The sequence below is a fragment of the Phocoena phocoena genome, chromosome 10 (genome assembly GCF_963924675.1).
Source record: "Phocoena phocoena chromosome 10, mPhoPho1.1, whole genome shotgun sequence".
In the NCBI taxonomy this organism is placed as follows: Eukaryota; Metazoa; Chordata; class Mammalia; order Artiodactyla; family Phocoenidae; genus Phocoena; species Phocoena phocoena.
In genome coordinates, this window is record NC_089228.1 from 3,582,214 (window position 1) to 3,608,831 (window position 26,618).

The 26,618-nt window shown below is 54.4% G+C and overlaps 1 protein-coding gene across 1 annotated transcript in view; it reads right to left on the reverse strand.

Moving 5' to 3' along the window:
• Window positions 1–25,065, reverse strand: part of GRIP2 (glutamate receptor interacting protein 2) — a 70,003-nt gene extending 44,938 nt beyond the window's left edge. The window contains exons 1-16 of the mRNA XM_065884813.1: window positions 25,026–25,065; window positions 17,059–17,139; window positions 16,648–16,783; window positions 15,707–15,852; window positions 14,930–15,016; window positions 14,329–14,404; window positions 12,994–13,139; window positions 11,991–12,138; window positions 11,714–11,883; window positions 9,483–9,608; window positions 9,006–9,155; window positions 6,221–6,407; window positions 5,566–5,711; window positions 4,748–4,828; window positions 3,133–3,199; window positions 2,889–3,034 (exon numbers count right to left, since the gene is read on the reverse strand). Coding sequence (XP_065740885.1) covers window positions 2,889–3,034; window positions 3,133–3,199; window positions 4,748–4,828; window positions 5,566–5,711; window positions 6,221–6,407; window positions 9,006–9,155; window positions 9,483–9,608; window positions 11,714–11,883; window positions 11,991–12,138; window positions 12,994–13,139; window positions 14,329–14,404; window positions 14,930–15,016; window positions 15,707–15,852; window positions 16,648–16,783; window positions 17,059–17,139; window positions 25,026–25,065 — 1,933 coding nt within the window. The remainder of the gene's footprint in view (window positions 1–2,888; window positions 3,035–3,132; window positions 3,200–4,747; window positions 4,829–5,565; window positions 5,712–6,220; window positions 6,408–9,005; window positions 9,156–9,482; window positions 9,609–11,713; window positions 11,884–11,990; window positions 12,139–12,993; window positions 13,140–14,328; window positions 14,405–14,929; window positions 15,017–15,706; window positions 15,853–16,647; window positions 16,784–17,058; window positions 17,140–25,025) is intronic.
• Between the last annotated feature and the right edge of the window lie 1,553 nt (window positions 25,066–26,618).

The window sequence follows — 26,618 nt, forward strand, 5'->3', positions numbered from 1 at the left end:
CCATTTCATTTAAATCATACACTCCGGCACCCATTCCCTCAGCCACTCATACACCCACAACCTAGGTCACTAATGCATCCATTCCTCCAGCCATTACTTCAGCTAGTCCCTCAGCCATTAATACAGCCATTCTCTCAGCCTTTGATACACCAATTCCCTCAGCTCTTAATACTGTACAGGCATTCCCATGTCCATTAATTCACCCATTCCCGTATCCATTAATTCACCTTTTCTCTCAGCCATTAATTCAGGCATTCCCTCAGTCATTAATTCACCCATCTCTAAGTCATTAACTCACCTATTCCCTCAGCCACTAATATACTCATTCCTTTAGTCATTACTTCACACATTCCCTCAGCCATAATTCACCTATTCCTGCAACCATTAATACACCGATTCCCTAATGCCTAATACACCCATTCTCTTAGCAATTAGTCCACCCATGCCCTCATACCATTAATACACCCATTCCCTGTCTCATTTATAAACCCATTTGCTCAACCATTAGTTCACTGTTACCTCAATCATTAGTTCACAGGTCCCTGAGCCATTAGTTTATCCATTGCCTCATTCCTTAATATACCCAGTCTTTCAGGCACTCAATCACACTTTCCTTTAGCCTCTAATCCTCAGCCATTATTTAAGCCATTCCCTCAGCCTTTGATACACCAATTCCCTCATGCACTAATACATACATTCCCACATCCATTAATTCACCCATTTCCTCAGCCATTAATTGAGACAATCCCTGAGACATTAATTCAGGCATTCTCTCCACCGTTAATTCAGCCAATCCCTCAGCCATTAATTCACCCATACCCTGAGTCATTAACTCACTTATTCCTTCAGCCATTAATACACTCATTCCCTCAGTCATTACTTTACACATTCACTCAGCCATTAATTCACCTCTTCCCTCTGCCATTAATACACCAATTCCCTCATGCCTAAAAAACCCATTCTCTTAGCCATTAGTTCATCCATTCCCTCATGCCATTATGGAGCCATTGCCTTGACCATTATGTCACCCATTCCCTAAGCCATTAATTCATCTATTTCCTCATGCCATTCATTTACCCATTCCCTGAGTCATAATACACAGATTCCTGCAGCCTTTAATTCATCCATTCCGTCTCCATTAATTCACCACTCCCCTCAGCCATTAGCTCATCCATACCTGAACTCATTAATATACCCAATGCCTCAACCAATAATATACCCATTCCATCATGCCATTAAAACACCTATTCTCTCATCCTGTAGTTTACTCATTCCCTTAGCCCGGTAATCAACCATTCCCTCATGCCATTAATTCACCCTTTCCCTCAGCTCTAATCCAAAGATTCCCTCAGCCATTAATTCACCCATTCCCTCAGCCATTAATACACCCATTCCATCCTGCCATTTAAACACCTATTCTCTCCACCTTTAGTTCACCCCTTCCCTCAGCCTTCAATTCACCCATTCCCTCAGCCCTAATATAGATTCCCTCAGCCATTAATTCAGCCTTTCCCTAAGCCATTAACTCACCCATGCCTTCATGCCATTAATTCACCCATTCCTTCATGCCATTAATACACCCATTCCCTAAGCCATTAATTTACCCATTCCCTCTCCATTAATTCACCACTCTTCTCAGCCATTATTTCATCCATTCCTTCAGCCATTAATACACCCATTGTCTCAGCCATTAAAACACCCATTGCCTCCTGCCATTAATTTACCCATTCCCTCAACCATTAATGCACCCATTTTCTCTACCATTAGTTCAACCATTCCCTGATGCCATTAATACACCCTTTCCATCAGCCTAATTCATGTACTCTCTCAGCCACTAATACACACATTCCCTCAGCCACTCATACACCTATTCCTCCAGCCATTAATATAGCTATTCCCTCTGCCATTAATTCACTCATTACCTCAGCCATTAATTCACCCATTCTCTCAGCCATTAATTCAGCCATTCCCTCATGCCCTTACTCCACCCTTTCCCTCAGCCATTATATCATCCATTCCTTTTGCCACTAATACACCCATTCTTTCATGCCATTAATACACCTATTTCCTCAGCCATTAGTTCAAACATTCCATCAGTCATTAATTCACCCATTCCTCCCACATTAATACATCCATTCCCCCATGCCAGGACTTCAGATGGCACCAACTGAGGCCATCTTCTGCTTCCAGAAATGTCTCCTTCCACTCAAACAGCTATTCTAAAAAGGACAGAAATGTGGAAGCAGCATTTTATAATAAAGATTTCACACACCACACAAAATAACAAGGATATGGTGGTGATGATAATATCGACAGTAAGAAAACCCCAGATTTCCAGTTTTTCTTAAAAAAATTTGAAAGCTGCCCACAAGTGATCCTCTTTCCCAGGGTAGGAGCTGGCAGCAGCTGCCCGTCTGAACAAGAGATTCTCTCCCCTTCCTTCTGTCTACCCAAACTGTATTGTTTTTCTTACCTTCAGCCCAATTCACTCACTCCTATCAGCTGTTCAGCCTCAGATGTGTCTGAGTTTGCAGCCTCGGCTTACTCACAGCCACCCATGGAGTGGTACATCTCCCACCCCCACCCATTCACCAACCCACCCAATCATTTGCCCACAGCAGCTTTGCGCAGGGCTTGTTGGATCCAAGCTGGTGTCAAACTCCAGCCAACCTCACAAGGGCCCTTGGAGAAGCCCAGACCCGGGGGTAGGGAGGAATCTGCCATCCACCCCACTGCATCCTCATTCAAGGGGTCTCCACCAGCAGCCCCTGGGTGGCACCCACCACGCTCCCTCCTTGGCCGCAGGGAGCCCCAGACTGCCAGCTGGGCACTGTCTGGACTGCGCGGGCAGGGTCGGGGGCTGGTGGTGGAGCGGTCAGGGCCCTCACCGGAGTTGTCCTCATCCTTGCGGATCTTCAGCTTCACCAGGTCCTCACACTGGCGCAGGATTTGTACAGCGTCCTCCATGGGGCAGTTGTCCAGGCGGATGTTGTCGATGGCCAGCAGCTTGTCGCCTGGCTCGAGGGTGCCCGTCCTGCAGGAACAGGGTGGGGACAGGAAGGAGCCTGGCACACGCAGGCCCCGAGCCCATCCTTGTGGGCCAGCCCCCCGCCCTGCCAGGGGCTCCCCTACCTGTGCGCCACGCTGCCTTTCTTGATGTCGGAGATGACCAGGGGCTCCCCTCGCTTCCTGCTGGCCGCTGGAGGGAAGGAGCCATGAAGCCCACCTTTGGTCACTTCAGCCTTGGGGGGCCCAGGAGCTGGGCGTAGACTTGGAGTCACGCGCCCTGCTCCCACAGCTCCCTGGCTGGCTGACTGTGGGCAAATCAGCTCCTCTCTCTGTGCCTCAATTTCCCCTCTGTAAAATGGGGATGAGGCCACAGAGTTCACGGGGACATCAGAGATTAACTAGACAAAGTGCGACAACACCTCCCATGCTCAGCCCATCTCCCAGCAAACAGAGCTCCCTGAGGGGCTGTGTCTGGCTGGTGTCTGTGTCCCCAGCACCTGGCACAGGGCCAGGTCCCAGAACTAGGTGACTTCAACAATTGAGTTCTTCCTTCCCCTGCTGCAGGGAATGCTGGCTGCCACAGCTCACAGCAGGATCCCACTGGGGAATGGCTTTTGGCTGAGGGAGCAGCCTTACCCAATAAAGTGCCTATACCCAATGACTGGTTCACGTAGTGGTGCCAAGGCAAGGCTCCCAGCCTCAGCTCAGGACAACTCCCATGGCCTCCCCAGCAAAGAGCTCCCCGTGGGATTGGCCGAGCCCTCTACCGGGACTACATCGCAGCACAGCTCCTCCCTTTGCCTGGTCCTGAGGCCTCGTCCGCCCACAGGTGTTGACCCTGAGAGCCCTCCTCAATAAGGTAACTCCTAGCGTGAAAAGCTGTTTCCCAGGGAGCACGATCTAAGACAATGGGTGGCTGAGTTTTCCTGCAGAAAGAATCCATTGGGGCTAATGGGTTTTTCCATGAGTGACCAGGTGTAAGGCGGTCCTTCTAGCCCATGCAGCACCTTTGCAAATGAGACAAAGGTGCCCCTTCTAATTAGTCTGTTGAGAAAATGTTAGAAAACTGTAAGTGTACCTTGAATGGGCACCTTGTGTCCTGTACAACCTGAGCAACTGCACCTGGTTGCCCTGCCTAGTGGTTCCTGGGCTGGAAGAAGCTTCTCCCCCTTGATTGCTCAAACTCCCACCACCACTGACTGCAGGGTCTGGGGCAGGAAGGAGCTGCGGCAGCAGCCCTTCTGGACAGTTACCCCTCCGGGGCATGACGAGGAGACGGCAGGAGATGAAATCAGAGGACTTCGGCTTTTCCTGAGTGAGATGCAGGCTGGGGAGGGCTCTGACTGTTACCATGCTTATGTATTCTACTTTTCTCTTTCCATTCTGCAGTCCCTCACTTTCATTCCTTTGACAAACATGAATTAAGCACCTACTGTGTTCTAGGCCTTTTCTGGGCCCTGGGAACACAGAGGCAAACAGAAAACTAAACCTGGCCTGTATGTCTGGCGCCTTACAAACCATTTCACTACCCCCGGAGACTAAAAAGGCCAGGAGATTCCCGTTGTGCAGAATGGGAAACCGAGGCCTTGAGAAGCCTTGCCTAAGGACACACAACCGGGCACTGCGATGGAGGGAAGCCACGTCAGACAGCCCTCCCTCCCACCCAGAGCCTTCCCGCCCGGCCAGGTGCTGGGCGTTTTCTCGGGGCAGGCGGAGAGCGTGCGGGGAGCGGACTCACAGCTGATGGTGATGCCCAGCTCCACGCCACGCCTCTTGGGCAGCTTCACGTGGAAGGTGCCGCTGCTCGGGATGACGGACTCTGGGTGCAAACAGACACACACCCACGTGAGACTCAAGGGAAGGGCCTCAGGGAGTCCCTGCCCCACACCCATTCTGGTCCAGTGGGGAGGGACCCCAAACAACCCCATCCTGCTTCTTGCACCCACAGATGAGGAAACTGAGACATGGTGCACCGACTTGTTGGAGACAAGCACCCATCAGGTCAGAGCAGAGTCAGTACTAGAACCCAAACTTTACGGCTGCCGCCTCTCCAGGGGCCCCATGGCCCAGCCCAGTCCGTTCGGATCCAGCAATGACTTACTGGACGCCTCTCACGGGCCGGGCCTCAGCTGGTGGTTTCACATGCTTTATCTCATCTAGTCTGAACAACGCCCCTTGTGATAGAGGATTCTATTCACTATTTTACACTGGGGGGAACTAAGGGTGGGGGAGGAAGGGTCCTGTCCAAAGTCACACAGTGTCCAAATCACAGAACCAGAATTCTAACCAAGTTGTTTGGGGGTCTTTGTATAAACCCTCATCCCACCCCACCCCCCAGCTCCCGTTCCACTACAAAAACCCTCATCAACCCTCACACTGGCATGTGCAATTCCTTCCACCCCGGCGAGCGCCTTTCTCCCACCATTAGTGTGGGGGACACACTGCAAATGCGGGGAGAAGGATCAGGGCAGGGCGGGAGGTTGTGGGGAGCAGGGTAGTGAGAGGAGGGAGCACAGGGTCCCGAAGGAGAGCAGGAAGCTCGGGGCACCCACTCACCGGCAACGTCAAACTCCACCTCCAGCAGGACCTTGTGGGCCAGCGCCGCGTCCCGCAGCAGCTGGTTGGCTTCCTCCATCGTCCCGTCCTCGGTGGCAACGCCATTGATGGCCAGGATGCGGTCCCCTACCTGCAGCAGCCCACACCTGAACCGGACAGCCCGGCAGAGAGAAGAGGCCCCGTTGGGAGACAGGAACATTGTGCAGGAGCAGGGCCAGGCCCAAACCTGGGCCCCACCTCCTGGGCGGGGGTGGAAAGCTCAGCTCCACCCTGTGCCAGCTGTAGATCCTCAGGCAATTTACCACAGGACTCTGGCTAAAGTGTGACCTTGCTGGGCCTCAGTTTCTCTGTCTGTCCAATGCGGATGATGCCATGCCTTAGGAGATGTATATAGAGGACTCTGACTTCAGTCACACAGGGGTTCACGTCCTGGGTCACTCGAGTTGTGTGACCCTAGGCAGGTGAAATCAGCTTCTCTGAGCCTCAGATTCCTCATCTACAAAATGGGGCTGGTAACGGGGTTGACGTGATAGTTGATGAGATACAACTGTGCAGCCAGGCTTGGTGTGTGACTTGGTTTCCCTGGCTGCCCGTAAGCCCCCCACCCCCGAATTGGAGAGTGGTAGGCCCAGTGGGTTGGGGGCAGTAGGCTCACCTCTCCGCCGGGCTGTCAGGCTCAATAAAACGCACGAGGGGTGGGGAGGACAGGGTCTCGGTGGCGAAGATGCCTCCCTGCAGCTGGAGACCGAAGCCGCTGAGGGGGTCTCCGCAGAGCATGACCTCGGTGGTCTCTGTGTGCACAATCTGGCCGCCTGGCCCCACGGTGCTGGAGGCCAGCGACACTGCGGGGCAGGCAGGCACGGCGCTCAAGGCACAGCCCCAGGGACGCCTTCCTGCCAAAGCCCATCCTCCCTCGGCCCAGACACCTGAAGTCAGAGAGGTGAGTGAGCGGGAGGCCTGACTGGCCCGGGGTGGGGCGGGGCAAAGTTGAGGCCCATTCTAAGCCTTGGTTTCCTCACCTGAGCAATGAGATCATGAGTCCCACCTGGCAGAGCTGTGGCAAGGATTAAGGAAGACAGCTCTCGGGACTGCCGTGTTGTAAAACAGAGGCTCTGAGGGTCGGTGATACTATGTCATGTCATGTTGTGTGATGTTATATTTCAATTTATTTTATTATTATATCATATACCAAATATCACATTATATTACTGTTAGATACGATAGTATATATTATGCCATTTTTGGTAACAGCTTTATTGAGATACAATTTGGCTACCACAGTATACACCCACAGAGTGTACAATTCAACACTCTGTTTTTAGTATATTGAATACTTAGTACGTTCAAGTTGTACAGCCATCCCCTCACTCAATTTTGGGACATTTTCAATCCCTTAAAGAAACCCTGTTGCCTTTAGTTAATCACCCAAATCCTCCCATCTCTTCCAGCCCTAAGCACCCACTAATCTACTTTCAATGTCTTTAGAGTTGCCTATTCAGGACATTTCATATCAATGGGATCATACTATACATGGTCTTTTGTGTCTGGTTTCTTTCAATTAGCATAATGTTTTCAGGATTCATCCATGTAGCACATATCAAAACTCCCTTCCTTCTTGAAGCTGGCTAATATCTAACTGTATGATGATAGCACATTTTTAAAATCCATCCATTGATGGACATCTGGGTTGTTTCCACCTTTTGGGTATTATGAATAACACTGTATAAACGTGTAAATATGTTTTTGGGTGAACAAGACATATGTTTTCATTTTTCTTGGGCATTTACTTAAGAGTGGAATTTCTGGGTCATATAATAACGCTGTTTAACTATTTGATATGTTATTTAATATATTTTATTTTATATTCCATATATAGAATACATTTGTATTATTAATATGGATAAGGATATCGATAAGGATATCAATTATTAAATAAAACTTATTATATTTCTTTCTATTAATTATACTGTTGTGTCTTTATATATTGTTTTCTTATACTATTATATATACATTACAATACATGTAACACTTTATTGTTGGGTATATTGTGTTATTATATTTATATTCACTATTTTTTTCACTATTGATTTTTTCACTATTTCATTATTTTTTCACCTCAATGATAAGAATTGTACCTGGAACATTGGAGGTGTTCAAAAAATTTTATTTAACTAATTAATTGTTATCATCAAGGAAGGAGACAGGTAAGGGGTCCCAAGAGTTCCCAGGCTCCATAAGCTCCTGCCTGTGAATGACACTTCTGAATCTTTTCACCTACACATCCCCTGCTTCAGTGGGTGACAAAGGTGCTGGTAAAGGTGTATTGTATCTCTCATCTGACTCTGAATTCTGTTTCCCTTTTCACCTTGGCTGCCAGGAAGCTCATATCCATATTTAGCTCCTTTCAGGTGCCAGATGACTTATATTTCTCTTTTCCCTCACCTGGTTCAATCCTAAATGGCCCAGTTCGACCTTCCATTCTTTCTGGAGGCCTCCCCAACTCACATGGAAGGAGGCTGGGAACACTTTCAACATCAACAAAGGAAAGATTCTTCCCAGGAAAGATTTCAAAATTCTGGGCATTCTTATGACTTTTGCTACTTCCACATGTTTCCTGCATTATCATTCATTACTATTTGTCTTTACATTTATTCATTTTTAAAAATACTTAAATACGGGCTTCGCTGGTGGCACAGTGGTTGAGAATCCGCCTGCCGATGCAGGGGACACGGGTTTGTGCCCCGGTCCGGGAAGATCCCACATGCCGCGGAGCGGCTGGGCACGTGAGCCATGGCTGCTGAGCCTGCGCGTCCGGAGCCTGTGCTCCACAACGGGAGAGGACGCAACAGTGAGAGGCCCGCATACCGCAAAAAAAAAAACAAACCTTAAATACCTTCATTTCAAAAGGAACTATATATAGTGATCATAAATAAAGAGAAATGTTTATAAGCAAAAGTTAAGTAGAAATATATATCTAATAAAACTAAAAATTACTGTATTCTGGATGGCTAGTTTCAGGCCTGTGTGTCTCTGTCTTAGGGAAAATTAACAAATGTCAGAGAGGCGGTAAAGACAAAGTAACACCACACCCTGGAATGGATCAGAGGGCTGAAGGAGAGAAAAATGAAATGGAGTTACTGTGAGACCTTCGTGCAAATCTGAAAAGGCATCCTTTCCTCAAGACACTTTGCCACCACCTGCTGGGAATTTTTCATAATAAAAATACAAGACAAAGTGTACAAAGTAACTGTCACCCCTCAGGTGTGCCCTTGTGCAGTGCACAACCTGCCCAACCATCCGCAGCAGCCTGGTGTACCACGCATGCTATTTAATGCCCCCCACCCACCCCCAGCCCTGCCCCAAATACCCCATACCCTTTAGCAAATCTCTCTCTCAGGCACAGAGGCAGCCCAGAGGGGAGGGAAGAGACCATGGCTTACATGAGCTCTTGTGTTCTCTTCTTCGCTGCCTCCTCCGTCCCATTGTGGTCCGGGGGCTCATGGGCTGGGATCCGCGAGGAAGGGTGCTGGGATTGGTGCAGGGAAAGGCGTGGTTCATGGTCGGCGAGGAAAAGGGAGATGAGGACAAGGCTGGGGGAGATGAGAGCACAGAACCATGAGCCCCAGCAGAGCCCTTCACCCTGCCTCAGGGAGACACAGGGATGCCTTCCCCCCTCCACCATGCTCGCTGTGTGACCTCTGTGAGCCAGTCTCTCCCACTCTGGGCCTCAAAGCTTGCAGGGTTTTCACAGACCTGGTGAAACCCAGCTGCCAGACAGGGGCCCATCTCGTCACTAATGTGTGAGGTGATGCTGTGAGGACCCCTGACTTCTCTGAGTCTTGGCCTCCTTCCCTATAAAGCAGGCTCCAGCCCCTCCCTAGGAATAGGGGAGAGTGACAGAGGGGAGGGCACTTTACATCGGCTCTGGTCCTGGCTGGCAGGGGTGGCCCAGGTGGGTGTCCTGCAGTGGCCGGGCCGGGGGCTGTGGCAGGAGGGCACGCAGGGGTCCCAGCGATGTGGCTGCTCGCTCCTCTGCACCTTCACTGTGGCGGAGAAAGAGGAGAGACAGACGCTGGGGGCTGAGCAGGTCTGGATCACCACACCCCTGAAGGATGAGCTCCTGCCCGCACAATGAGGGGAGGAGAGCAGGAAGAGAAGATCCAGAGTTTCCCAAGCCAAGCCAGGCATTCGAGATTTTGCCCACACGTCCTGGATGCCCACCGTGTGCCGGGCACTGTGCTCAGGGCTCAGCCCGAGAGGCAGGGACAGGAGAGGGAAAGCTGGCTCAGATCAAGGCCCACAGCTGGGAGGTGCTGGAGGAGCAGGATGTGAACCAGGCTGACTGGCTTTGGAGCTCAAGAACTGACCGGTCAGCTCCGAGGAGTGCAGTTTGCAGACGGTGACCAGCTGCAGCACCTTCAGAGTCTGCCGCAGTGCTGCAGCCTGGGCCGGGGGCTGGGCACGCAGGGCACCAGGGCCTGGCATTTCTGCCCCGCGCGGGGCTCTCGGGTGCCACCTGGGTCCCTGTTGGGTTGGCCCAGGCCTGCCCGGACCTGCATCGCAGTCTGAGGCTGTTCCCGCTTCCTCCCCTCCACCGTCCACAGGCATCAACCCCAGCGAACTCTTTACTCCAGCTAAGCATCTGCTTCCCAGGGGACCCCGCAGACCCTCTACCAGATCCTGCCCCCCTCACATCCCCAGCATCCCCCTCCTACCCACTGCCCCAGGCTCTGTACTGGTTCTTCCTTCTGCTGCAGGACTTGTGGGGGGATGTCCAGCCTGGTGCAACATGTTCTTGGAGGGATGGGTGAGGTCCCGGTAATCTCAGCCCACTGACTCTGCCTCCCTGTTTGGTGACACCAACCCCACCCGGGGGCTGGGCCACCTCTGGGGCCAGCAGCCGGGTCCAATCCTGGCTCCATCACTGACCAGCTGTGGGACTGGAATAAGTCACTTAGCCCCCCTGTGCCTCATTGTCACATCTGTAAAATGGGACAAAGACAGTGGCTACTTCCTAGGGAAGCTGGGAGGATCAGAATGAGTTAGCACGTGTGACGTGCTTACAGCAGTGCTGGGTGCTTAGCAGAGGCTTATTCAGTGAGAGCCAGGGGCACTGTCAGCAGCTGTGTGCTCTCGGAAGGACCTGCCCTGCTGGGCGCCTCAGCGCCTCTGTACCAACCCTGTAGACTTGTCATGTGGGTGAACCCACATGACCCGTGAGAAGCCCAGGCACCACAGCAGCGGGTAGGGGAACAGAGGACGGGATTTCAAGCCCCAAAGCCTCCTCCATCAGCCCCTGCTGTGGCTTGTCAGGGTCTTTACCGACCCTGGCAGAGACCAGAGATACCGGTCCCCACACATCTGATCTGCAGAATTTTTCTCTTCTGGAAGATTGGGCTTGCAAAAGGTGGGGCAGGCAGACTCCATCCTCGCCCCCCTCCCGCACTGTGCCCCAAGGGCTGGAATTCACAGCCTGACCACCTTGACCAAGCCTGTGTACTCGGGGTCCTGACGCCTATTTACAGATGAGGCAGCTGAGGCTCAGAGAGGCAAAGCACCTGTCCAGCTGTTAGGGACGAAGCTGGGATGTGAACTCGAAACCCAAGGGTTAGGCTGCTCGAAGCACTTGCCTGCCCTGAGCAGGAGGCTGCCTTCCTCTGACTACCCTCCAGCCTGCCCCAGGCCCCCACTCTGCCCTCTGGGACCCCAGACCATCTGCTCCCTCTTCTCTTAGAACTGCCCAGCGCCTAGGTCCCTGGTCCAAGCCGGGAGCCCCGACTCCTCACAGGGGAGGCTCTAGGCCCTCCCTGACTGCTTGGCTGCCTCCTCTGGACCTGCCGAGGGCCCTGAGCTGAGTCCAGGGTCCAAACTCTGAGTAGCACAGGGCACAGAAGACTGTCCCCTCCCTTGTTCTAGCCCTTATACTTCTATTAATGTAACCAGAGATGGAACTAGCTTTTGGGCCATCCATGCCAGCAAGCTGTCAAATCAAACACCCAAGTTGTTTATCCGCCCCACCTCCCCACCCTTAGCTGCTGCACAGGGAAGCTCGAGCTTCCCTGTGGGAATGGACATTTGTTCCAGTAAATTTTAGCCTGCCCAGGGCTTTGGTCCATTAGCCTTCAGGTTTGAGCTCTCAGGGACCCACCTGCCTCTGAGGGCTTCAGGGGCCGCCGACTCTGGGGCGCAGGTAGGATCTCCAGCCGCACTTTCTCCGACACGCTAGCCAGGAGCTTGGTGGCTTCAAGCAGCGAGCAGTGTTCAGTGCTGGTGCCATCGATGGACAGGATGCGGTCTCCGGCATGCAGGGCCCCACTCCTGGCCAGGTCAGGGAGCAAAGGGGGAGGCTGGTCCAGCCGGACAGAGCTCTGGGCAGCTCTCCCCCTGCAGCCCCCACGCTGTGGCAGCTCGCAGTGGGTGCCCACCTGTCCACCACACTGGCCGGCTTGATGCGGTCGATGGTGATGACTGGATTGTTCCGGTGGGAGCCGGTGGTGAGCGAGATCCCCAAGGTGGACCCTGGTGTCTTGGTTATTTCCACTATCAAGGGCCCTGAAGCGTTGGCCACTGTGTCTGGTAAGTGGAAGGAAAGAAGAGTTTGAGATGCAAATATTGAGCACCTTTCTCCATCTCGACTTAACCCTCACTGCCAGGGAGGGATCACTGCACCCACATTACAGACAAGAAAACTGAGGCGCATGGAGGCAAAGACCTCGTCCAAGGTCACACAGCCACTCAGAAGCAGATGAGGGGTAGGAATTCAGGTCTCAGGGGCTCTGAACCCAGGCCTTTGCTGGACAATACTAATCTGCTCGCATATATTCGAGAGCCGACTGAATACACGGAACTGTGGGTTTCACTACGAGCCTTCCCCCTTTCAGAAAACGGCATCCCATCCACCCACCCAGTGGCTGGAAAACAAAACCCGGCTCCTCCTACCCTCACCCCCACCCCCACGTCCAAACATCAGCAAACCAGGCCAGTGGACCTTCATTGTACTTCCTGAATCTGACCCCGTCTATCCCCCAGCTCAACCCCTGGTCCAGCCACCATCACCCTTCTCTCACCTGGACAGCTGCAGATTAGAGGGCATCACGCAGCCTTCCCATCTCTCTCCCTGATTTTTTTACACACTTATCATCATCTGACACACTCTATATGTGATTTATTCCATCTATTGTCCGTCTCTCCCCACCAGAATCTCAGCCCCATGCGAATGGAGACCTCATCTGTGTTGTTCTCAGGTGGATCCCCAGTGCAACAAACAACGCCTGGCAGAGTATTACTACCCAGAGAGGCTCAGAGAGGCTGTGACTGGGCCAAGGTCACACAGCCTTTGCAGTGGTGAGGATCTGTACCCGCTACCCCCTTCCCTCTATCCCTGGGCCTCTTCCTGCTCCAACCTTAGCCCTTAGGCCCCCAACTCACCTGGAATGGCCACATCATACTCCACCTGGAAGAGTGCCTCGTGGCTGCACTGCCGCAGGGTGGCCAGAGCAGTGGCGTGGCTGGCCCCATGCAGCAGGATCCCATCAACGCTGAGTAGCCTGTCCCCCACCTTCAAGGAGCCCTCCCTGCGGGGAAGGGCCCGGTCAGTCAGCCTCGCCCAGCGCTAGCCAGAGAACAGAGGGAGGGCAGGGAGCGGGTGAAGGAGAAAGGGACAGAGCGGATGAGGGAAGGAATGCACATGTGGGTGAAAGAACCAGGGAGGTTATGTGGAAACAGCTGAATAACTGAAGCGGGCACTGAAGATGGGGGTCGGGTCAGCTCCGACCCCTCCCAGAGGCGCTTAATAAATTCAGTCCCAGCTCAGCCCTCCAGCGTCTGAGCTGGGGATGCCCTTCGAGGTCACCACCAGGGCCCCAACAGGGTCCCAGCCCTGCCGGGCCACTCAGCATCAGGGGCGGGCAGTCTGGAGGCTTCGAGCTGCCAGCACAGCGGTCCCTGCCCAGGTCCCCACCCTGGTTCTCAGCAGTGATTCTGGGCTGGTGAGAAACATGCCTGGGAAGGAATTCCACTGGGCCCCAGGGGAGGGGCCTGAGGGGGTTCACCTTGGTTTGGGTCACATCCCAGCTCTGGAATGCCTGCCCAAACAGGTGGCCAAAGCTATTCTGGGAGGTTCTATGAATAACTCATCACAGACCCGTCCCAAGGTCAGGTTTAGATTTCTGACAAGGCCTTTCCAGGCGTTTCTTAAAATGGCCAGGAATCTCCCGCCGGGAGGTCATGGGGTCAGGAGTTGGAAGCTGGGTGTGTTCCTACTCCACACTCTCTCCTCCTGGCGCTTCTGAGCTTCTGAGCGGGGCTCAGGCAGGGCCAGGCTGGCAGCGCGGCCAGGACTGGGGAAGCTGCGTCACAGAGGACCACAGTGACGCTGATCACCATGCCCCACACTTCCTTCACAGCAGCTCTTAGGGGCTGCACTATTGGACCCACTCCACAGACAGGAAAATGAAGGCCAGGGAAGAGGTAATATGACACTAAAGCTCACTCTCCATCCCCATCCCGCCCCCCCTGCCCCCCACCCCCACCCCGAGACAGCGGGACCTTGAGGAAGAAAGGTTGGGGGAAGCTCTCATTTGGGGTTTAGTGCTGGCTCCACCAATAATCCGCTGAGCGACTCTGGGCAGGGGTGTCCCCTGTCTGGACCTCAGTTTGCTCATCTGGAGAATGTGTATGATGTCCCTTCTGCCTTCTTCCTAGGGGAGCTGGGGGAGGGCAGTGCAGGGTGAGGCTGTAAGCTGCATCCCGGCTCAGGCTCACCTGTCGGCAGGGCCGCCGGGCCGCACGTAGGTCAGGACGAGTGGCCGGGACTTGTGCCCGTCTTCATGGGCACCTCCTGGACAGAATTCAACAGTCACCTATCCACTCCCTCCCTGGCGCCCGGAGGCCCCAACCCAGACCTTAAGCAGGCTTCCTTAATTAAATCTGCTTGAGGACTCTGTCCTTGCTTTTCATAGTCCCTCCTATGAGATATCAACTGTAAATCCCACCCAGAGTTCGGACAAAAAGTAGGGAATAGGACCAAAGTTCTCTCTCTGTTAAACAGCTTGCTTCCTTTCCTGCGACCTCATCCTATTTCCCTTTTTCCTCTGGTTGCTAGGCAGCTCCAAACTTCATTTTCTGTTACAGCTTTTCCCTCTCACTCCCCCCAGTCATTTGTTGCTTGGCGAATTTTTCCATTTAATACTTGATTTTAATGGTTGCTTGGCCAATTTTTCCGTTTAATACTTGATTTTAATGGTTCTTAAAAGTCAGAAGGAAGATTATACATGTAGGTAATTCATTAGAGCAAAACAGAACATACATAGAATTGGCATTAGCCTTCCCGTCCCTTGACCCCAAAGGTGACTCTTACACTGACCTCTGAGGACAAAGCCAAAGCTATTGCCCTCCTTGTAGAGGGAGACATCCACTGTCTTTGAAACGATCCCTGGGTTGTTCTCAGGGGCTGGGGAGAAATGGAGGACTCCTTGAGTCCTTCAGTTGCATCACCAAGCTGGCAGATGTCCCCAAAGCTCATTCCAGGAGAGTTGGGTGACCAGTCAAAGACATTACAGGAAGGGTAAATTCCCCTTGCCCCATTTTACAGGTAGGACAAGTGAAGCTTAGATGCACCCTCTTCCCTAAAACCCACTCAGTCCACCACTTAGAGAGGTGAAAGGGCCGGCCCATGCTCCCACAGAGATAACAGCAGAACTCAGGCTTGAGTCCATGGCTCACAGTCTTAGGCCAGAGATGAATTCCAGACAGTCACTCAATTTTCAAGACTTCAGACCAACTCTGAAAATTCAGAGCTAAGCTAAACCCTAGGCCACTGTACTCAGTGAAGCATGGGAGGGCGGGGAACAATTTATTCAGCGACATTCCTAAAACCTTCCCTCCTAAAGGAGAAGCATCTGGAAACTAAATATGCAGGATGACAAGGGGTTATAAGCAGGTCCCTACCACCTCCTGGTGACAGCGTACCGCAGTTGTAGGCAAGGCCCCAGGTGCAGCATGGGTGTTTGTGGCCAGTCTCCAGGACCAGCCCACCCCAGCTGGCATGATCCCCACCCACCACCCAGGTGTTGGCAAGGAGGCAGCTTTGTCCACCCATGACCAAGGCAGTGGAGAAAGTTCCCGGTCCAAGGGCACCCACCGGGCGGGGGCAGCTCATACTCCACCTCCAGCACCACACGCTCTCCCACATTCTTGAGCAGAGTGATGATCTCATCGTGGCGGAGCCTGGTCAGGTGGATCCCGTTCACTGACCGAATGTAGTCGCCCACATTCAGCAGGTCACTCCTGGGAGAAAGGAGGCCAGAGCACACGCGTGGTAACAGGTGCTGGCATTTCATGTCCCCCCTCCCACTGAATCCTTATGGTCTCTGGATCCCCATTTTACAGATGGGCAAGCTGAGGCTCAGAGAGGTCAGACATGTCCAGGGTCAGACAGGGAGTGAGTTAGGAGAGTGGGGATTCTAACCTAGACCTGCCCGACACCCAGGCCAGCTTTTCCCCTGATGCTGGTCTGCCCGCTTTCCCTCCTGCTGAGGTGTCACCCTCATCGTTATAGCTCTAACCAGCCCCAGACAGCCCACAGAGTGGCCAGATCATCACCTCCTTTGCTATTCCTTAATGCTCTTCCTGGGCCCAGAGGGGCAGTGATAGACAGGCTAACTCCTAGGTTTCATGGAACTCATGGTCCAAGGGACCCCAGAGGTAAAATAATAGGTGCAGGCAGTGTGCGCAGAAGTGGCACACAGGGCTGTGCCAGCAGAGCCGAACGCCTGCCTCAGCCTGGGGTGCTGGGGGCTTCCTAGAGGCAGTGTGTGGGGATGAACAGGATGCAAAGGCCTGGAGGGCCCGAGAGCGGTGAGCATGGGATGCTGTGGCCAAGCTGAGTCACCTCTGGTGTAAAGGGAAAGAAGCAGCCGGGGCCTAGAATCCCAGCCTCCACTGGGGGCCTTCCCTCCACAGACACCAAGCTCTTAGGTGCTCCAGGAAACAGCTGTCTGATTGCTCTGCCGAAGGCCCTAGTACCCTCCTCCACTGCCCCCTGGCCCCCTTCCTGCTGCCCCCACTGAGCCCACTTCTCACCTGGCTGCGAGCCCCCCAGGCCTCAGGTTGGAGACCCTGGGCTTCCCATCCTTGTCGGTGCCACCCGAGATGGTCAGGCCCAGCGTGCTGCCTTCCTTCTTGGTCAGCTCCACCATGGTGACCCCTCGGAACTCCTCTGCCGACAGATAGGGGGTGAGTGGGCAGCGTGGGGGCAATTCTAGGCCCCCAGCTCCAGGACAAGTGAGGCCAATACTTGGTAAGTCCCCTCAGTACCCTTGGCTGCATGACACTGGGTGAAATCATGTCCTTCTTATGAAGGAGGATCAGAGAGGTTAAGTGACTAGTCTAAGGTCACAAAGTGAGTTAGCTGCAGAGCCAATGCTGTCTGACCCCCACCTGGAGCTCTCTGTGCTCCAGGACAGAGAAGGGGAAGGAGAGGAGGCTGGTTACCTGGAATGCTCTGCCTGCGGCACGCCAGAGCCACATCAGCCCCTCCTGCGTCCTTGCCTCCTTTGGAGTAAGGCCCATCGTCTGCAGGAGAGAAAGAGAGGAAAGGCCCTGAGTTCCGCTGTCATTTCCATCAGGCAAAGCCCTCCTGCCTTGGGAATCTTCTGCTTCGTGGATGTGGCCTGTTAGAGGGGTTCCTTCCTGCCACCAGCTCTACCTGGGTCTCCGCTGGGGGAGCCTCATGGCTTCTCCCTGCAAGGGCAACTCTGTCTGTGCTCTTGAGTAACGCTCTTTGGAGCACCCACCACAGACTGGGCTCTGCGTGACGGTCCAGTGATTAACCGTCTCCACAACTATCATTCCACGTATACAGAAAGAAGCTGAGGCTCAGAGAGGGACAACTCGTGCCCACGGTCATACAACCCTTGGCCATGACAGCCTCTGCTAATAGCCAGGACCAGACCCCAGGCGCCTCTGCCCACCCTGCCCCATGCTCCAGGCTCCCTTGACCAGGTTCTTTTTGCCACATTCCTTCTCCAAGTCCCTTCTCAGCCCTGGACTGTGATGGGTAAGGTCAACTGGCAAACCGTCAAGCGGGCCGGCTCTCCCATGCTGCCTCTGGGGCCACCCCTGCCCCTCCAGGCACCTGTACACCCCCCCAGACTTCTGCTGCTGTCTCAGGCCTCACCCAAGCCTACACCCTGCCCCCCTCCCCGCTCTGCCCCCACCCCCATTCACCATTCACCAGCTGTGGGCAGGCCACTCCCTCCCCAGCCCCCTGGCCACAGCAAGCCCTCACTGACAGGACTGTCCCCCTCCTCACTCTTCAGAGGAGGGGGAGAGAGGGGGCTAGGGAGCAAATCAGCCCCAGCGGCGGGCAGAAGCCTCTTATCCCATCCCAGCCACATCCTTTTCACGAGGTGGGGAGGGGCTCAGATTAGCGTTCGGCCAGAGGTGTTGTCAACCTGGGTCAAGATCAGGACACAGCCTGGCCAAGGTCCGGGCTCAGTCAGAACCAGAAATCTACAACGTACAATCTACAGCAGGTTTCTCAACCTCCGCACTATTGACATTTTTTTTTGCTGGATTGCTGTACGATGTTTAGCAGCATCCCTGCCCTCTAACCACTAGATGACAGTAGCATCCCACCCCAGTCACCACACCAAAAATGACTCTAGACAACCCACATGTGCCCTAGGGGAGCAATACTGTCGCCCCCAACCCCGCCCTGCCCCTCACTGAGAATCACTGCTTTAGAGTCAGGGGTGGGGCTCAGGCTGGGTCGGGGTCAGGTTCAGCTTGGGGTCAAGGCTGTAGTTCAACCTGGGACCAAGGAAGCCTGAGAACCTTCACCACCTGCAGCTCTAACCATTGAGATATAGCTTCTCCAGACCAGGGATAGGTTCCCTTAGCTTTGCCAGAAGGTGGGAAATAACGAATCATTTCCAGGGCCCCGGGAATTGGCCCCCAGCAGCTTTGCTCACCTCCCCCACCCCCAGGCCCTGTGTTCACATCCACAGCCACGGATTCAGGCAACACCCCATTAAGTATAAAGCCTCCTATTACGGTTCCCTAATTTGCACTTCATTTAGATTCAACAAGACGTTTCTGAGCTAATAAAATTAAAAAGACTGGGTTCTATCAACTGTGTGACAGTGAACGTCTCTGGTATTTCATGCGGGCAATTCTGGAATTAAAATCTATCTTATCCCATGCAAATTAGACTCTGCCACTGGAAAATCCTTCTCTCCGGGCTGTCCTGGGAAGACCAGAGATAAGCTTGCTGGCTCCAAGTTTAGGAGTCTGGAGGTGGGGGAGGGGGAAGATTATCTCCTACGGACAAGAAAGCAGAGAATCAAGTTTGCCAAATTCAGAGCCGTAGAATCCCAAAGAATGGAGCGGAACAGTGGTGGGTTAACGCTGATGCTGAAGCAGAGGAACACCCATTTCCTGCGGTGTCTCTGTGGTGTGTCTTCAACACTACCTCTCTGCCCTTTCCTCATCCCAATATTCAAATTTTGATCCAGTGAATGACACGGTGCCAAACTGGGCTGTGATGGCACACTTGGCACAGCTGAGATGTGGGGGTCTGCTGCCTTTGGGCTCAGCTGTCAGACAGGCCTGACTGTGTGATGATGCAAACCAAGACTCATACAACTGTGCGCAGAGTCAGTGGGCAATAAGTGAGGACTTGAGAGACTCTTCTGTAGAGAACGCACGTGCATTTTGGGGTGTGGCCTTGATGACCTCTCTCGGCGGTGGAGGCCACTCAGGATAGCTGATGGCCAGATACGGGGCTTCTGGATATCTAAGACCCCTGCCACATTCAGAAAGGCGCCCATAAGGAATGCTACAATGTCTGCTGATGCTTGTTCAGAGGGGACAGTGCCCCAGTCTCACAAACATCCTCAGGTCAGGGGGGAACAGGCAGCATTCAAACCAAGAATCAAGGCAAGGACAGAATTACCAGTTAACCGTGTGACTTGAGTCTCTATTTCTTTACCTGTAAAACGGGGGTGTCTCCCCCTATCGCTGGCTCCAACCAGCCCAGGCATGAGAATTTGAGGGAATTATTTTATTTATAGAAAACCCCAGGAGGGTTCGGACCCCAGTCCTCCTCCCTCGGAGAACATGCCTGCTCTCTCCCGCTCTCTCTCTATTTTTTGTTCTGGGACCTGGTAATTATATGCTTATAGATGAAGGCTTTTCAAAAACATCTTTCCCACCAATTTTCAGCTGGAAAAGTGCACAAAAAACAGAGATATTTTTATCCGAGTGTTTTTCCTGTCTCCTCCTTCCAGCAATGGGCAATTATGAGCTTTTTCCTTCAGTCAATCTGTCCTGTAAGAACTCGCTTCAGAGGGAAATTCATTTCGCAGCAATGCCAGCCCATCCGGCAGACTCAGGCTGGGCAAGTCGGGGGAGCAGGAGGGAGAGACAACCGTACTGAGCACAGACCGCACACCTGGTCCCCGGCCCCCAAGCTGCAGCCCGGGTGGATGGCTTTCTTTTTTATTTTACTTCTCCTGAAAGCATTGCTAATTTGCCTTCATTATCTCCGTTTCTCTGGAGCCCCAGGGAGCCACTGAGCTTTGAGAAAGGGAACAAGGAAGTCAGCCCTTGGCCAGGCTGCCTTTGTCAGGGTCCCGCCTAAGCAGGACAGGGGCTTGGGAAGCGGGGGCTGAGGAGGGTTGTCGATGGGGGCGTGACTGATGCCTGGCTCTGCGGGCCTCCAGGAGGGAGCGTTCACCATCAGAGAGGGGTCACTGGGAAAACCAATGACCGGAGGCTCAACTTGGGCTGAAGAGAAAATAACCGCTTGACAGAATGCCAGCAGCAGGGCCAGCCGGCCCAAGTGCCGCTGGGGAGAAGGGGGCCCCCAGTCACCCCTGAGTCCAACCACAACTGCACACAGCAGCCCATTGCTGATTGCACTCCGACAAGCGATCGGCCAATCCTGGATGGGTCGGCCCCACCTCCGAAGGCATCGCTGGCTCGATGGAAAGGGTAGGATGGGCTTTGGATCCTAAATCTGCTGCCGACCGGCTAAGGGATCTGGGACAAGTCGCTTCTCCTCTCTGAGTCTCGGCACAGTGGAGGAGCCAGTGCCCACCTCATGGGTTGGTGGGAGGCATCAGCGAGGTTATGTGGTACACAGAGCCAGGACACATGGAAGTTCTCTCCCTGGCCCTTTTACTCACCTCGTTAGAAAGATTTTCCCATTAGTAATGGTAACAACTCCTCCTGATTAAGTGCCAAGGTGCTGTGCTAGGTGCTTCACCAGCTTTGTCTCATGTATCCCCATCACCTTCTGAGGTGGGATGATCGTTATTTCCATTTCACAGATGGTGGAGCTGAGGCAGGGGCAGGTTAGGCGACTTCCCATTGTAAGGGGCAGGGTCAGGATTTGAACCCAGGCCACATTCTAAGAAATTTTAAATTATTACCACTTTATCCCATGATAATCTTATGTGGTGGGTGTCGTGGTCATCCCCACATTATAGATGAGGAAACTGAGGCACAGAGAGGTGGTTAAGGGAACTGCCTAGGGTCACACAGCTCCTAAGCGGCAGAGCCATGGGCCCCTCCTGCCTTCTCCCCTCACCCCATGACAGTCCTGGGGGGACTCGGGTAATGCCTGTGGCCCTCCTGGCAGCAGCCCCGGCTCCTTTGGGCACTCCTGACTCACTGAATGATCGCCCTCTGGCCATGGCAGGCTGGACCAGGTCAGACAGCTGGATGGAGAAGCATCAAAGCCGGTGGCAGGCTGACCTCAGAGTGACAGCCCCGATTTCTGTAGCTGACAGGCCTCCCCAGAAGCCGTGAAGAGACCGGCTCAGCCACGGGGTGACCCTTGCTCTGTTCAATGCATGTTTTTAAGGGAAACAAAAAGAAATATATCAATAGATTTAAAAAGCAGATGCCTGCTTCACTTGGTGCCAAGGACTGAAAAAAAAAAAAAAAGACTGACAAAGGAGCCCAGGGCTTGGCCCGCCCAGTGCCAGGACCACTCCAAGCACTTGACCGGCACTGACATGTTTAACTCTTCCGCGAGCTCACTAACAATCCCATTTTACAGACAAGGAGACTGAAGCCCAGACAGGCCACTCAGCTGGGGAGCTGCAGAAGACAGACTGGAATTGGTCTGTCTGGCCCCCAGCAGACCACATCCTTAATCCTCAGCTCTGCTCTCTCCCTCCAAACACAAGGGCAACAGACCCCAAAAGAGGGGCGCCCAGGAGGCCCACGTTAGCGCTCGGGCACCCACAGGCTGGACACGGACCAGAGAGGTTGCCAGCCCTGCAATCCCTCTTCCACAAGGCGTGCGGGGCCCCTGGCACTGGGCCCTGAGCCCACGCTTGGGCTGACACCCCCCTCCATGGGACCACGATGGCCCCAATGTCATGTGGGGCGGGGATGCAGGCTCCAGAGGGGCCGTGGCCTTCTAGGTCTGTGCTCTCCCACGTCCCTCTCAAACCCACAAAACTGGGTCACCAGCGGAGCAGTGAGGACTCAGTCCACCCGGCGGAGAATAAAAGCAAACGTTCTCCCCACAACTGACAGTCCTCGGGCCTCCCTGACCTCACCTCCTAATGCTCTCTCCTGGGCTGCCTCCACTCCGGTGCGCTGGTCTCCTCGCCGTTCCACACACCAGACTCAAGCTCACCTCAGGGCCTTTGAACTGGCTGTTTCCTCTGCCAAGAATGCTCCTTCCCAGACACCCACAAAACCCCCTTCCTCACCTCCTTCAGGAACCTGTGGAATCTTCACCTTCTCATCTTTCCCAAGCGGCCTGTTTGAACTTACACCTACACTCCCAACACCTCCAGCACTTCCCATCACCTTCCTTACCTGGCAGACCTCACTTTTTTTTCTTTTAACTTAGTGATCTTATTTCCTATCTGCCCCTTCCCACTATGATGTCAGCCCTGGGGGGGCTGGTTTTTTGCCTGTCTGTTCACTGCTGTTTTTGGCATAGAGAGTCTGGCACACAGTAAATTCTCAGTAAATCATGTGAAATTCAATTCCCACTTACAGATTAGGAGAATGGGGATCAAAGAGGTGGAATGAGTTGTTCAAGGTCGTAGAATCAGGAAGAGGCAGAGATAGGATGCAAACCCAGGCCTCCCTGGGTCTGGAGGCCTTGGCCTCCGTGGTCTGGGAACTGGGGTTTCTCCCACAGTCGTGGCCCTGAGGAGGTCCGGCCTGCCAGAAGATCCAGGTGGTTCTGGTGAGGGCCCCCCGGAGGAGTGGGCAGCTCAGGCCATGGCAGAAGTACCCTCCCACCCACCCCAACACACACACACCCTGTCTGAGCCTTCCCAGGAGCTGGGAACAAAGACCACTTGGTGGCCAGGAGTCAGAGGAGGGTGGACACTGTGGGGCACGGGAGTTTCCTGCCCGAATCTGCTTTCAAGCCTACTGTGCGCCCCAGGCCCAGTCACATCCCTTCCTGCAGGGGCTTAGGGTTAGTGGGGTGAACAAGCCTCCCAGGACCAAGACAGCATGGTCAGGGCATGGGCCTGAGAAAGGACTCGTGCTGGCAGAGTCCATTGGGGAGGAGAAAGGGCCCTGGGCACTGTGCCCCACTGGCCCCAAACCCCAGCCTGGCTCTCCCTGAGGAGCACTGCATGTGGCCTGACTGCTCAGGGTCTCAGCCTGCTCTGTGAAATGTGGAGGGTGCAGGGAGTGGCCACCTGTTGGGGACGTTTGCTGAAACTGTTGGAAACAGTTTCTCTTTCCTTGAGGAGGATCAAGCTGTCTGACCATAAGCTCTTAAGGTACTAGGGGCCCTCTGGGAGCCTCAAGGAGAGGAGTCTGCGTGGAAATAAAGCTCACCTAAAAAGAAGCAGAGGCCTGGAGTCCTAATCATGTTAACTGAGCACCTGGATCCCACTGTGCCTGAAGCTCCCTCTTTAGACTTTTCTTTAAAAAAGCCTCAGTGTTGACACCAAGTGAGACACGTGTGATCATGAAGCTCTGTGACCTGGGGAGGAGACTAGGGTGGGGGCTGCAGGGGTGAGGGTGGGGGTCAAGGAAGTCATCAGAGAGAGAAAAAGCCAGGGAGATCATGAAGGGCCTTGAATGCCAGGATAAGAAGCTGCGATCAAACCTGAGTTTTAGCAAACTCCCTCCTACAGCAGCATGGAGGGGGTGGGGTGCGGTGGGGGATGAGGGCCAGGAAGCCAGGGAGGAGACTGGGGCTAAGGTCTAGGCAGGCGATGCTGAGGCCTGAGCCTGGGTAGTGGGGGCAGCTCCATGAGGAAGAGGAAGACACCTCCTTGGCGGTGCCCCAGATGAGGTCTCCAGGGCACTGCTGCCCTTGTGGCTCTGACCACTGCAGGACGAGGTGACCCCACTTCCTGGGTCTGATGTTGAGAGGACAGATGTGCCCAAGCCAGGAGGGCAGTGGAGTCACCAGGAGGGGGCAGGGGCAGACCGCATGGGGTCGAATCCCAGCTGTGCTACTTCTAGCTTTAGCCTTGGACAAGTCACTTAACACCCCTGTGCCTCAGTTTCCCCAACTGTAAAATGGGGAGAATAACAGTGCTGAATACACAGTGGTGTGAGGATTAAGTGAGAAAATGTACAGAGAGCTCCGAACAGAGCCTGGCACGGAGTAAGGTCTCAACAGCTGTAAGCTACTATTATTAATCACATTATTATGATCTGGGGACCTAGGGGTAATCCTGTCTCTGCCCTCTGCGACAGGCGGGGAGGTGGGAGCCTAAGTTCACGGGCCCTCGGAAGCATGGTTGGGGGAGCTCTGCTATGAAAGTCATCAGGGGGCCAATCCCGGCTCAGCCACTATGGGCCTTGGTCAGCCACTGGCCCCTCCGAGCCTCAGCTTCCCCATCTGTCTGTCCACTGGGACCACAGTCCCTACCCTTGGAGCTGCTGCAAGGACGTAACACCAGTACATCGACTATGGGAAGGCATTGACAGGACGGCCCAGGCACGGAGTGAAGGGTGACCTAGCCAGCCCCAGAGCCCCTCCCAGGGTCCCAGCCCCGGGCCCACCCAGGAATGTGGCAGCTGAGCAACACCTGTCCCCTCTGCATTCCCAGAGCCTGAGGCTCACCGACCAGACAGCACCACGCCGGGGCCTCTGCCTCTTGCCGTGAGCCCATGTAGAAGCTCCCCCCAAAGCACCCTGACCAGGGAGCCGGCGCCCACAGCTCACGCAGGGGCAGGATGCGTCTCCCTGGGGCACGCCTGAGGCAGGAGCGCTGCCCTCTGGCCGTGCCATGCGGGACAGCCCAGCGGACTCAGTCCCGCAGCCACGGTCAGACAGACAACCCTTTCCCCTGCCCACCGGCCAGGTGTCCCATGCCTGCCCTCCCTCCAAGCTCTGGGTCTGGGAGTGGCTGTCCCAGGCTTCGCCATCCCAGGCCCCTCTCTGGGTGGCAGTTCCAGAGGGATCAGAGGGTTTGGCCCCGCCACTCTGCCTACTGGTCCCCGTTACTCACCCGCCTCTCCAGGGGTCTCCCGGCTGAGCCCACACAGCATGTCTGCTCTTGTCTCCCCGGTGCCACTGACTCCCTTGGGAGCCAGGGAGGGGCTATGGGAGGGGAGCTCAGAGCTCCCACTGGCTGGGCAGGAGTCCACCCACTGCAGCGGGCGGCTCTCTGCTTAAAGGGGACACGGCCCTTGTCACGGCTGATCCTTGGATGTGGTTCAACACCCCCCCCTCCAGCCTGAGTCTGGGCAGGGGTCTTTGAAGATGGCAGGCCTCCCCCAGGGTCCCCAGGCAGACAGACCCCTGAGGCCAGCTCTGCCCCTAACTCGCCCTGGGTCTTTGGTAAACGATTGCCTCCCAGCCCAGACTCAGTTTTTCTACCTGGAAAAGAGGAACAGGGCCTTCCAAACTTTTTTTTCTCTTTTTTTAAGTAGCAGATTGCAACAGAGTCTTGCACAGAATTCCCAGGACATAAGCCGGATAAAACGCAGCCGTGGAACAACGCCAGGGTATGTCTCAGTTTAGAAATCCTTGCACTCGCAGTCCCCTGGGCCCTTCCACTGAAGTTCCAGCTACCTCTCCCAGGCCTCGGTTTCCTTTCCTGTAAGATGGGACTTGGGGAAGATCAGCCCAGCAGCCTGTTATCCAGAGCATCCCCCAGCTCTGTGGGAAGACAGAGCGAGCTGTGCATCCCGGGTTGATGGGCAGGGGCAGCTGGTCACAACTCCAGCCCCGGCTGGGCCTCAGCCCAGCACACTCCTAGCTTCCTCCGCATCAGCTCAGGATGACCCTGACGGACACCCAGGGCCCCTCCTCCAGCTCTCTAGCTGCTCCTGCTCTCCACCCACCAGTGCGTGTTGCTACCACCTGAGAGCCAGACACCGCAGAGGTGCTGGGGAGAAGGATGGGCGATAGTGACTCGGGGTGTCAACAGCCTGTACAACTAACGACTTATTGCATCCAGCTGAACGCAGCAGAGAACGAGACAGATAAGGTCCCGGCTCCCATGGAAGCCCTCAGATGCATGGGAACAAGGGGGCTCAAAATCACCTCTGTCTTGCAGCAAATGGGAGGGTGCAGCCCCGTGGTTAAGGACCAGGGACTGCATCTGAGTTTCTTCCTCAGCGGGGATGCCCACCGCAGAGTCCAGCCCACAGTTCCTGGGCTGCCCATGCTGGCTCCTGCCAGCCCCACTAACGGCACATTCAGACAATCCAGGCTCTGAGGATGGGGTGGGGTCACTTGTATGCCTGCATCCACAGGTCATATTCCTTGCCCCGCTCCCAAGGGTGCCATCCTCTTTGGATGACTTTAGGTATGTCTCAGGGGCAGGGACCCTTGGGCCAGTAGTGAGGCCAAAGGTCAAAGAGAGATGCAAAGGTCCCAGCCATGGGAGGGATGGTGAGCACTGGGTCAGACTGGGGGGACCTGAACTGGGAGGCGTTTGCTGGGAGAATCGGGCCAGGCAGGAAGGGAATGTAGACTCTCAGTGTGGTCCACGGTGCCCTGCAACGGTCACAACAAGGCTGTTGATGAAGACCCTGACAATCCCCAGGGCACTGAGAGCCATCCTGGAGCAGTCCCAGCTACATACCAGGCAGAA